The sequence below is a fragment of the Panulirus ornatus genome, chromosome 32 (genome assembly GCF_036320965.1).
Source record: "Panulirus ornatus isolate Po-2019 chromosome 32, ASM3632096v1, whole genome shotgun sequence".
Classification (NCBI taxonomy): Eukaryota; Metazoa; Arthropoda; class Malacostraca; order Decapoda; family Palinuridae; genus Panulirus; species Panulirus ornatus.
The window spans coordinates 22,594,636-22,607,785 of NC_092255.1; the positions used below are offsets into that span (position 1 = coordinate 22,594,636).

Here is a 13,150-nt window from a genome sequence, read left to right on the forward strand (position 1 = left end):
ACATACAAATCCATTTGTTTTTCTATTTCTTACATACATTCTTCAAAGCAAACACCTGATCCACACATCCTCTACCACTTCTGAAACCACATGGCTCTTCCCCAACCTGATGCTCTGTACATGCCTTCACTCTCTCAATCAATACCCTCCCATATAATTTCCCAGGAATACTCAACAAACTTATACCTCTGTAATTTGAACACTCACCTTTATCCCCTTTGCCTTTTGTTCATTGGCACTATGAATGCATTCCACCAACTCTTAGGCACTTCAGTATGAACCATACATGCATTGAATATCCTCACCAACCAGTCAACAACAGTCACCCCCTTTTTTAATACATTCCACAGCAATACCATCCACACCCACTGTCTTGCTGGCTTTCATCTTCCACAAAGCTTTCACTACCCCTTCTCAGTTTACCAAATCATTCTCCCTGACCCTCTCACTTCACACACCACCTTGACCAAAACGCCCTATATCTGCCACTCTATCAAACACATTCAACAAACCTTCAAAATACTCGCGCCTTCTCCCTCTCACTTCACCACTACTTGTTATTTGCCCCCTTCATCGATGTTCCCAATTGTTCTCTTGTCTTATGCACTTTATTTACCTCCTTCCAAAACATCTTTTTATTCTCCCCAAAATTTAATGGTACTCTATCACCCCAACTCTCATTTGCCCTCTTTTTGTCACCTCTTGCACCTTTCTCTTGACCTCTTGCCTCTTTCTTTTATACATCTCCCAGTCATTTGCACTATTTCCCTGCAGAAATTGTCCAAATCTTACTTCATCCCACCACTCACAACCCTTTCTGATCTACCAACCTCCTACCTTTCTCATGCCACAGGCATCTTTTGTGCAAGCCATCACTGCTTCCCTCAGTACATCCCAATCCTCCCCCTCTCCCATTATGTCATTTGATTGAGAAGGGGAAGGCATGCACAGAGCATCAGATTGGGGAAGAACAGTGTGGTTTCAGAAGTGGTAGAGGATGTGTGGATCAGGTGTTTGCTTTGAAGAATGTATGTGAGAAATAGAAAAACAGATGGATCTGTATGTAGCATTTATGGATCTGGAGAAGGCATATGATAAGAGTTGATAAAAATGCTCTGTGGAAGGTATTAAGAGTATATGGTGTGAGAGATAAGTTTCTAGAAGCAGTGAAAAGTTTTTTCGAGGATGTAAGGCATGTGTACGAGTACGAAGAAAGGAAAGTGATTGGTTCCCAGTGAATGATGGTTTGCGGCACGGGTGCATGATGTCTCCATGGTTATTTAATTTGTTTATGGATGGGGTTGTTAGTAAGGTGAATGTAAGAGTTTTGGAGAGAGGGGCAAGTATGCAGTCTGTTGTGGATGAGAGGGCTTGGGAAGTGAATCAATTGTTGTCCGCTCATGATACAGCGCTGTTGGCTGATTCAGGTGAGAAACTACAGAAGTTGGTGACTGAGTTTGGTAAAGTGTGTGAAAGGCAAAAGCTGAGAGTAAATGTGTAAGAGCAGGGTTATTAGTATTAGGTTCAGTAGGGTTGAGGGACAAGTAGGTTGGGAGGTAAGTTTGAGTGGAGAAAAACTGGAGGAAGTGAAGTGTTTTAGATGTCTGGGAGTGGATTTGGCAGCAGAAGTGAGTCACAGGGTGGGGGAGGGGGCGAAAGTTCTTGGAGCGTTGAAGAATGTGTGAAAGGCAAGAACGTTATCTCAGAGAGCAAAAATAGGTATGTTTGAAGGAATAGTGGTTCCAACAATGTTATATGGTTGTGAGGCCTGGGCTATAGATAGGGGTGTGCGGAGGAGGGTGGAAGTGTTGGAAATGAGATGTTTGAGGACAATATGTGGTGTGAGGTGGTTTGATTAAGTAATAAAAGGGTAAGAGAGGTGCATGGTATTAAAAAGTGTGGTTGAGAGAGCAGAAGAGGGTGTATTGAAATGGTTTAGTCACATGGAGAGAATTAGTGACAAAGAGGATAAATGTGTCAAAGGTAGAGGGAATGAGGAGAAGTGAGAGACCAAATTGGAGGTGGAAGGATGGAGTGAAAATGATTTTGAGTAATTGGGGCCTGAACATACAGGAGGGTGAAAGGCGTGCAAGGAAAAGAGTGAATTGGAATGATGTGGCATACAGAGGTCAACATGCTGTCAATGGATTGAACCACAGCATGTGAAGTGTCTTGGGTAAACCATAGAAAGTTTTGTGGGGCCTGGATGTGGAAAGGGAGCTGTGGTTTCAGTGCATTACACATGACAGTTAGAGACTTGAGTGTGAACGAATGTGGCCTTTGTTGTCTTTTTCTAGCACTACCTCGTGTGCACATGGGGGGAGCGGGGTGCCATTCCGTGTGGCAGGGTGGCGACGGGAATGGATGAAGGCAGCAAGCATGAATATGTACATGTGTATATATGTATATGTTTGTGTATGTATATGTATGTTTGTGGGCGTTTATGTATATGCATGTGTATGTGGATGGGTTGGGCCATTCTTTCATCTGTTTCCTTGTGCTACCTCGCTAACGCGGGAGACAGCGACTAAGTATAATGGAAAATAAAATATGTTTGAGGGAATAGTGGTTCCAACAATGCTGTATGGTTGCGAGGCGTGGGCTATGGATAGAGATGTGCGCAGGAGGATGGATGTGCTGGAAATGAGATGTTTGAGGACAATGTGTGGTGTGAGGTGGTTTGATCGAGTAAGTAACGTAAGGGTAAGAGAGATGTGTGGAAATAAAAAGAGCGTGGTCGAGAGAGCAGAAGAGGGTGTTTTGAAATGGTTTGGGCACATGGAGAGAATGAGTGAGGAGAGATTGACCAAGAGGATATATGTGTCGGAGGTGGAGGGAACGAGGAGAAGAGGGAGACCAAATTGGAGGTGGAAAGATGGAGTGAAAAAGATTTTGTGTGATCGGGGCCTGAACATGCAGGAGGGTGAAAGGAGGGCAAGAAATAGAGTGAATTGGAGTCATGTGGTATACAGGGGTTGACGTGCTGTCAGTGGATTGAAGCAAGGCATGTGAAGCGTCTGGGGTAAACCATGGAAAGCTGTGTAGGTATGTATATTTGCGTGTCTGGACGTGTGTATGTACATGTGTATGGGGGGGGGGGGTTGGGCCATTTCTTTCGTCTGTTTCCTTGCGCTACCTCGCAAACGCGGGAGACAGCGACAAAGTATAAAAAAAAAAAAAAAAAAAAAAAAAAAAAAAAAAAAAAAAAAAAATAATAATAATATATATACATTATCCCTGGGGATAGGTGAGAAGGACTACTTACCACGTATTCCCTGGATGTCATAGAAGGCAACTAAAAGTAGTATGAGTTGGGGGCTGTTTTACTTTTTCAAAACAAGGAACAGCTAAGGAGGCCAAATGAGGTTTCTTCCCTTTAAGGCCAAGTCTTGAGGATGGATGTGCTGGAAATGAGATGTTTGAGGACAATATGTGGTGTGAGGTGGTTTGATCGAGTAAGTAATAATAGGGTAAGAGAGATGTGTGGTAATAAAAAGAGTGTGGTTGAGAGAGCAGAAGGTGTTTTGAAATGGTTTGGTCACATGGAGAGAATGAGTGAAGAAAGATTGACCAAGAGGATATATGTGTCAGAGGTGGAGGGAACGAGGAGAAGTGGGAGACCAAATTGGAGGTGGAAAGATGGAGTGAAAAAGATTTTGAGTGATTGGGGCCTGAACATGCAGGAGGGTGAAAGGTGTGCAAGGAATAAAGTGAATTGGAACGATGTGGTATACCGGGGTCGACGTGCTGTCAGTGGATTGAACCAGGGCATGTGAAGCGTCTGGGATAAACCATGGAAAGTTCTGTGGGGCCTGGATGTGGAAAGGGAGCTGTGGTTTTAGTGCATTATTACATGACAGCTAGAGACTGAGTGTGAACGAATGGGGCCCTTTGTTGTCTTTTCCTAGCGTAGCGCTACCTCGCACACATGAGGGGGGAGAGGGTTGCTATTCCATGTGTGGCGAGGTGGCGATGGGAATGACACTATGAATTATGTACATGTGTATATATGTATATGTCTTTGTGTATATATATGTATACATTGAGATGTATAGGTATGTATGTTTGCGTGTGTGGACGTGTATGTATATACATGTGTATGTGGGTGGGTTGGGCCATTCTTTCATCTGTTTCCTTGCGCTACCTCGCTAATCGCGGGAGACAGCGACAAAGCAAAATAAATAATAAATTATTAAGCAATCAGGTACTTGGTAATGAATATGGTAGTGTCTGGAACCATGGAAGCTGAAAAGGGTCATAAGTGGTAGAGGAAAATCAAGTCCTTGGGACGCAATTGCGAGAGAATCTGGAAAGAGTCTTCGATGTCTCTTAGGTTAAAGCTGGGTATGTTTGAAGGTTTAGTAGTCCCAACAGTATTTTATATATGATTATGAGTACTGGACCCTAATCCCAAAAGGATGGATGTGTTGGTAGGGTGATCAAGTAGGGAATTACAGCAGCAGGAGAAAGTGTGGTTGAGAGAGCTGACCAAAGAGGTATGAAAATTGTTTGGACATTCTGAGAGAATGAATGAATGACTTACAAAGAGAATCTGTGTCAGAAGTGTAGAAAGCAAGGGTAATGAGACCAGAAAGGAGGTTTAAGGATTTTCTGTTTTATCTTATGTTGCCAAATCCCAACAGACTTCATAAAGTGCTTACTGGTAAAGTAATGCTCTGTCATAATCATATATGGTTTTACTTGAACCATTGCTGAAATAAAAAAAAAAAAAAGGGGGCTGTCTGTTTGCCTATCATACAGCTCCTTTCTTCTCTAACTCTGCTTGATGACACTTAATGAAAAATGTATATAGTCTTTTAAAAAAATTTAATCTTTGAATGTTTAGTGAGAGCTACAGATTTAACTACTTTCTTTTTACATAACTATGTTTTTCAAACTCATAATCAGACTAATCATAATGAATGGTTTATTGCAAGTTTAAAAATTTTAAACAGTCATGCTTGAAAGTTCTTTGAAAGGTCTTGTTTAATCTAATATACCTATAAAACCAAATATTTGCACACTTAATATCTCAAAACAGCATGGGCAGCAAGGCGACCAGCAGCTCCCATAACTCCACCACCAGGGTGTGCTCCAGCACCACACATGAAGAGGCCATTGATAGGGGTGAATGGACCTGGCTGAAGAGGTGAAGGCCGGGATATGAACATTTGATCCACAGTCATAGCACCATGGAAGATGTTCTGGAAAAAATCAAAAACTTCATGTAAAGGTTCTCTTGTCAAATGTAAATGCTCAAGAAAATGTGTAGCAGCAATACAGTAAAAGATCCAAGGAAATGTAGGCTGGTTTTCTGAAACTTTCAAGACTGCAACCAGCCTTACTCAGTCTTCCACAGATAATCTGATTTCATTGAAGAACAATCTTGACCTACTGGTGTTTGCACAACTCATCACTGGAACCCCACTGAAGTTAGTGTTGTCACCTACCCCTCCACATCAACAGAAATTGACAGGTGAAAGAAAATATGTTTACGTTTTATGAAACAAAGCTGTGATCATGAACAGTTCATTTTACAGTATGAGTGATATGGGATGAGAGAGACTGGAAAAGGCGAGCAACAGAAGTCAAGAATCCAGGATTTCGAAATGGACTATTTGAAAGTAGATGGACTGAAGAAATGAAGGGGTATATGAGTGATGTAGTATTCTTAATTAAAAACTCACCAGTAAGTTCTGCAGAATACCACATAAAAGCTGCAAAATGGTTTATACTGGGCAGACTGGTAAGGATTGATGCTAAACCCAAGCAACATAAATACAGGACAAGAATCAAATGCTGTTTAATGTTAAAAATGATTATTGTATTAATTGCAGTAGTGCTATTATCCCTGGGGATAGGGGATTAAGAATACTTCCCACGTATTCCCTGCGTGTCGTAGAAGGCGACTAAAGGGGGGGGGGGGGGGCTGGAAATCCTCCTTTTTTTTTTTTTTTTTTTTAATTTTCCAAAAGAGGGGGGGAGGGGGGGGAGGATATTCCACAAAGGCCCAGTCCTCTGTTCTTAACGCTACCTCGCTAACGCGGGAAATGGCAAATAGTTTAAAAGAAAAAGAAAGTGCTATTTTAGTTATAAACTGGAGCTCCTTGGCTAATAATACACCAATGAATGTTCTTTAATGCACCGTGAACTGCAACTTGAATAATAGTGACAATTATACAAACTGGATAGCTTTGTTGGAAAAATTTGTATAGTTCCATTTTGTCCACAAAAAATTTCATAAGCCACAAACTAGAAATACTTTTGTACCAATGGTGTTATCTTAGTTTCTGCCTCTCCTTCTTCCTTAATAAACCGGTTCCAAATCTTGTATCTTTGAAGCAGTGAGAACTTTTTATAAAGGGTGTAAGGCTTGTGTACAAGTAGGAAGACACGAGAGTGAATGGAGCCATGTGAAGGTTGGTCTGCAGCAAGGATGAGTGATGTAACCTAATTTAGTTTATTTATGAGAGGGTGTGGGAAGCGAGTTGTTGTTTGCTGAACTGCAAAATATGGTGACAGTTTGGTGGTGTGTTTTCTTCAAAATATTCTTAGGTGCTTTCCATAAATAAAACAAAAACTAAATACATGTTTTCTAAATTAGTTTTTTTTCTTTTCTGTTTTTTTTTAAGGCCAGGCCTTTATTGAAATATGGCAAGGAAGGAAAAGTATTTACAAATGATGGATGAAGTGAAAAATGTCTTCAAAAATAAGCCAGGTCATTTCATGAAGTTTACAGAAATACTTAATCATTATCGGTGCCCTTAAATTTGTTATACATAATCTGCCAAAGCTTCACCAATAAACTTTATAATCTCTTCTGAAATTCCTTTAAATTCTGCAAACATGCTTTCTAAAGCGTTCCCTTTGTCTCAGTGGTTGCTGACCTAACATGATGATGGGCTTAAATTCCTCCCTCGATTCATTTACTTGCTTCAGCTGGGCTCTACCATTCCTCCCAACACTTCTTGCCATGTAACATCCTCTGTGATTTTTCTCTTCTTTCCTCCTCTAGAAGTACATAAAGCTTCAAGGATGTGGCACGTCAGTTGTTTCTGAATGTGACACAGGAGCTGATAAGGAAGCATGCAGGCCTGTGAGAGGAGCATGTGGCAGGTCTTGTTTCACTGTTCTGAGGCTGAGCTGACAATGAGGAACTTAGGAGTTGGAGAATTCAGCTTGTTTGGAATCTAGTAAAAGAAAGCCTTTCAGGTCCATCTTCAGCCCAATCTGAAAGTAAAAATCAAAATATTTTTATGCTGAAATCACAATGTAATGTATCTAAGCCTCAACTCCATTTTCTTGTGAGCAAACTTTAAAAAAGATGAGTATCAACTCTGTCATTTATATCCATATAATCTTTAATATTGTAATGAACACTTTCCCTAAATCCTCTTTATTATAACTAGCTTTTAGAATAACCTTGAAAAACTTTTAATATCTATTTTAATTTCATTAATATATAAAATTAAAGATTATTATCTAATCATTTTTACTTACCATACAAACACAATCATATGACAAATATGAGCTGATTATATCATACCTATGTAAACTCTAATGAGACCAAACAACACCTCCTTTGGTTGCAGTGTCTACTATCTATCTATATATCTCCGATACATGTTCCCTCCTAGAACTCCCTCAAGGGGGTGGCCACGGCAAGAGAGGCTTCATAACTACTGAACTCCAGTACCACTTTTTAGCCTTTGACACCTCATCCTGAACAGGCTACTGAATGACAGAAGGCAACACTAGGTGTAGTGACTGCAGAGGCTCCAACTCAATGTTCCTACTGACACCTATCTATTGTCTACCTAATTTTCCAGCCTCTACTGCTACTACCTAATGATCTTGCTTAATATTCATTAATATTGTAATGAACACTGTCCCTAAATCCTCTTTATTATAACTAGCTTTTAGAATAACCTTGAAAAACTTTTAATATCTATTTTAATTTCATTAATATATGAAATTAAAGATTATTATGTAATCATTTTTACTGTTACCATACAAACACAATCATATGACAAATATGAGCTGATTATATCATACCTATGTAAACTCTAATGAGACCAAACAACACCTTTGGTTGCAGTGTCTACTATCTATCTATATATCTCCGATACCTGTTCCCTCCTAGAACTCCCTCAAGGGGGTGGCCACGGCAAGAGAGGCTCCATAACTACTGAACTCCAGTACCACTTTTTAGCCTTTTGACACCTCATCCTGAACAGGCTACTGAATGACAGAAGGCAGCACTAGGTGTAGTGATTGCAGAGGCTCCAACTCAATGTTCCTACTGACACCTATCTATTGTCTACCTAATTTTCCAGCCTCTACTGCTACTACCTAATGATCTTGCTTAATATTCCTGCCTAAATGTTCCTACCTACTGCTGCTATCTATTTCTCCTAACATTCTACCAAAAGGCAGGGCTGTACAGAGCTCACAACAGGAAAGTCTAGAGATATGAAGAATGAGCTGTGTAAGTTAAGTGTTGTCAAATGTTGTGTGTGACAAGGAGAGAATGTATGTTTGTGAACGGAATGCTAGTAGTCTACATGTGGGAGAGAGAAAATGAGAAGACAGCTATCTGGTGTCACAGAAGTGCAGGCTCACTATGCAGCTGTCACTAACCCTCTCAATATCCAGGCGGGTAGTGCTGGTAATACACCTCCCTGGTTATTAGCTACTTACCAATTACATGTGTGAGTGTAAGACTTGTCATACTGGCTCTCGAACAAACATCACTTCTCTGTCATTAACTAAGCAGCAGTAGCTACTGCCAAGCCACAGTATTTGGATGGGTTAGGTGGTGAACCCCTTCCGGTGTCTAACTTCTTCCTGATGTAGGTACTTATTTTTCTTGACCTGATAATGCTTACACTGAATTATTAAAATTATATTAAATGAAAATGGTACAAATCAATTGCAGTTCTTCTTAGAAACAACTGGCAAAATATATAACAAGGTTATGACAAGAAATTAGCACAAAACAAATAATACAATGCACTTACTTTGCTTAAATATGTTCCCATGTTCACTAAGTTGAGTGACAGCCCTTGTCTGAAAATGTGGATACACAGCATAAAGAAATTGCTGTGACTTCAAATCCATGCTTGCCACTAGGGTAATGCTTGCAAGGTCATAATGTTCGCCGTAAATTTCAGCATTAAGCTCGGAATTAAGAGCAACCACTGTTTTATGCTCCTCTTCCATAAGACATATGCCCTTTGCCTGCTACAAAATTTATCTGCATATTTGGTCAGCTACTTACATAGTCTGCAACTGAGGACTGCTTGTGGGGCCATCTGATATCAGCTGAACTTCACTCATAAAAGAATCTACCCATTTGAAAAAACAAACAGCCTCGTCATGTTGGCTGCAGATGAATGATGAAGGATGTGGACGTGTTGCAACAATTTAAGTTTGAAAAAATGGGCCATATACTATGGATGATGTAGTAAGGAAACTTAATAGGATTTGGAATATTTCAGATGAAGATGTTAAAGGAATGATTAAGAATTGGAAATATAATGAGTGCTTTGTGTATGAAGGTGGGATGAATGGTAATATGAATTAGCATCAACTGAATCGCCATCAAGTGTAAAGTGAAAAAGTAAGAAACAATCCTGTAAACATGGAAGTTTCACAAATACACACACAGTAGGGGGCTGAAGATGTCAGAGTTGTGGAAACTGTTTGAATTTAATCCACCACCATTAGACTGAGAATGGAGTGATAATAACAGATAGACCTGTATAAACCATCCTACTGTATAGCAGAAGAAATCAATATAAATCAAAACAAGTGGATGTATAATGGGAGGAGCCACATTGCTGTATTCCAATAAACCCTTTAGAGGGCAAGATCCTTTAACTTCACCGTTTAAAACAAGATGAATTACATATCCCTTGCTGGACACTGCCTGCTATTGAGATGAAAAAAAAGCAAGAAAAAAGGAAAATCATCAAATACATAAGCCTATACACATTTCTAGACATAACACCTCTACTGTTTGCCTAAAGATACAAAAATACAACACACTCACCCAACCCCAAGAAAAATATGTTTAGGACTTGGAGCTGCATTTATCAAGTCACAACCAAAACATACAAAGAGCTTGCAATTAGTATTACATCTGAAAGTTCTTTGCTCTAACAGACATTTTTCACCTTATGGAAAATAATGAATAATGGAAATTATCTACACTAACCTCTTTTAACACTATATAAATATTGTAAAAAAAACGGTGTTACTAGTTATCTGTATGATATATACATACCCCGCCTGTAAGTCCAAACACTTGTTCCAAATCAGGTGGTGGCAAAACTTCATATCCCTATTATACTTCCAATGAAGCCAGGAGCATAATTTTCCACTGTGTTGAAGATCTGTAAAATATCAGGGCATCATCATACTGATGTATATGTATAGAACAAGCCAAGAGCATAATTTTCCACTATGTTGAAAATCTGTAAAATATCAAGGCACCATCATACTGATATATAAAACAAGTTTTCTCATGAAAAAATGACATTTTGAGGAAGAGGAATGCCTGTGAAATCACAACACAATATGAGTGTTAAATGACAGCCTAACAACAAAATATACTGTAAGTCTTACCTTATTAGCATATTCCGTTTTAGTATTCTCATCCCATAGGCGACCATCAGCTCGAGTATATGGAACATACTGGGTGAAAAATAGAGCCACATGGCATCCAGGAGGTGCTAAAGTTGAATCACAGCTGCTTGGAAGTGTCATCTCTATCATGGGACTGTGTGATGCAGAAGTATATTAGTGAATGACCATAAGTTCCTCTTCCTATTTTTCTTTGTGTGTGCAGTCAACAAAGGTATAAAAGTAACTATAGTGAGGTAGAAATCATCTGATCTTGTAATCTTACTAGAACAACCCTCATAACATACTGTTTTCAAACATTCAGTTTCCAATACATCCACTCTCTTTCATGCTAAGCCTTGCATCCATGCTAAACCTTCAAACACTCTTCACTGCACCTAAGACAGCCACTTCATCTATCCTCTGACTTACTTCCACTCCCAAGATTCCCTCCATTGCCAAATCCACTCCCAAGAGTCTAAAATTCTCGACTTTCTCCAAGTACTCTCTATGCAAACTCGCACTCCCTCTCTCTTACTCAACATTATCATCTTAATTTTATTAACTTTTTTTTTTTTTTTTTTTTTTTTTGCTGTCTCCCACGTTTGCGAGGTAGCGCAAGGAAACAGACGAAAGAAATGGCCCAACCCACACCCACACACGCAAAATATACATACCTACACAGCTTTCCATGGTTTACCCCAGACGCTTCACATGCCTTGATTCAATCCACTGACAGCACGTCAACCCCGGTATACCACATCGCTCCAATTCACTCTATTCCTTGCCCTCCTTTCACCCTCCTGCATGTTCAGGCCCCAATCACACAAAATCTTTTTCACTCCATCTTTCCACCTCCAATTTGGTCTCCCTCTTCTCCTCGTTCCCTCCACCTCCGGCACATATATCCTCTTGGTCAATCTTTCCTCACTCATTCTCTCAATGTGCCCAAACCATTTCAAAACACCCTCTTCTGCTCTCTCAACCACGCTCTTTTTATTTCCACACATCTCTCTTACCCTTACGTTACTTACTCGATCAAACCACCTCACACCACACATTGTCCTCAAACATCTCATTTCCAGCACATCCATCCTCCTGCGCACCACTCTATCCATAGCCCACACCTCGCAACCATACAACATTGTTGGAACCACTATTCCTTCAAACATACCCATTTTTGCTTTCCGAGATAATGTTCTCAACTTCCACACATTCTTCAAGGCTCCCAGAATTTTCGCCCCCTCCCCCACCCTATGATCCACTTCCGCTTCCATGGTTCCATCCGCTGCCAGATCCACTCCCAGATATCTAAAACACTTTACTTCCTCCAGTTTTTCTCCATTCAAACTCACCTCCCAACTGACTTGACCCTCAACCCTACTGTACCTAATAACCTTGCTCTTATTCACATTTACTCTTAACTTTCTTCTTTCACACACTTTACCAAACTCAGTCACCAGCTTCTGCAGTTTCTCACATGAATCAGCCACCAGCGCTGTATCATCAGCGAACAACAACTGACTCACTTCCCAAGCTCTCTCATCCCCAACAGACTTCATACTTGCCCCTCTTTCCAAAACTCTTGCATTTACCTCCCTAACAACCCCATCCATAAACAAATTAAACAACCATGGAGACATCACACACCCCTGCCGCAAACCTACATTCACTGAGAACCAATCACTTTCCTCTCTTCCTACACGTACACATGCCTTACATCCTCGATAAAAACTTTTCACTGCTTCTAACAACTTGCCTCCCATACCATATATTCTTAATACCTTCCACAGAGCATCTCTATCAACTCTATCATATGCCTTCTCCAGATCCATAAATGCTACATACAAATCCATTTGCTTTTCTAAGCATTTCTCACATACATTCTTCAAAGCAAACACCTGATCCACACATCCTCTACCACTTCTGAAACCACACTGCTCTTCCCCAATCTGATGCTCTGTACATGCCTTCACCCTCTCAATCAATACCCTCCCATATAATTTACCAGGAATACTCAACAAACTTATACCTCTGTAATTTGAGCACTCACTCTTATCCCCTTCGCCTTTGTACAATGGCACTATGCATGCATGCATTAAATCTTGACTTTCTCTTCTCACCCACTCTCCCTCACCAGCTTTTGCAGTTTCTGACTAAAGTCTGCCAATAGAGCCGTGTCATCAGCAAACAGCTATGGACACATCTATCAAGTGCCCCACCCCCAACATACTGAAGACCTGCCTCTTTCCCTAAGAACCTTGCATTTACCATCTCACCACCCACCTCTGTTCTTCCTACTTGCACACATGCCTTATTCTTTTGACAGAAACTCCTCTGCTTCTAATACCTTTCCTCCTACACCATATGTTCATAGCAACATCAAAAAACCATCTCTATGTACCTTATAACACGATTTCTCCATATCCATGACACCCACATACAAATCCTTCTCTTTCTCTTAAATATTCCTTACACAGTTTACTCAAATCAAACACCTGATCCACGCATCCTCTATCACTCC

At 40.3% G+C, this 13,150-nt stretch overlaps 1 protein-coding gene across 1 annotated transcript in view; it reads right to left on the reverse strand.

Moving 5' to 3' along the window:
• Positions 1 to 4,810: 4,810 nt before the first annotated feature.
• LOC139759170 (pyridine nucleotide-disulfide oxidoreductase domain-containing protein 2-like) overlaps positions 4,811 to 13,150 on the reverse strand; it is a 49,178-nt gene continuing 40,838 nt past the window's right edge. The window contains 4 exon segments of the mRNA XM_071681218.1: positions 4,811 to 5,204; positions 10,289 to 10,345; positions 10,347 to 10,397; positions 10,630 to 10,783. Coding sequence (XP_071537319.1) covers positions 5,025 to 5,204; positions 10,289 to 10,345; positions 10,347 to 10,397; positions 10,630 to 10,783 — 442 coding nt within the window. The 3' untranslated portion in view covers positions 4,811 to 5,024.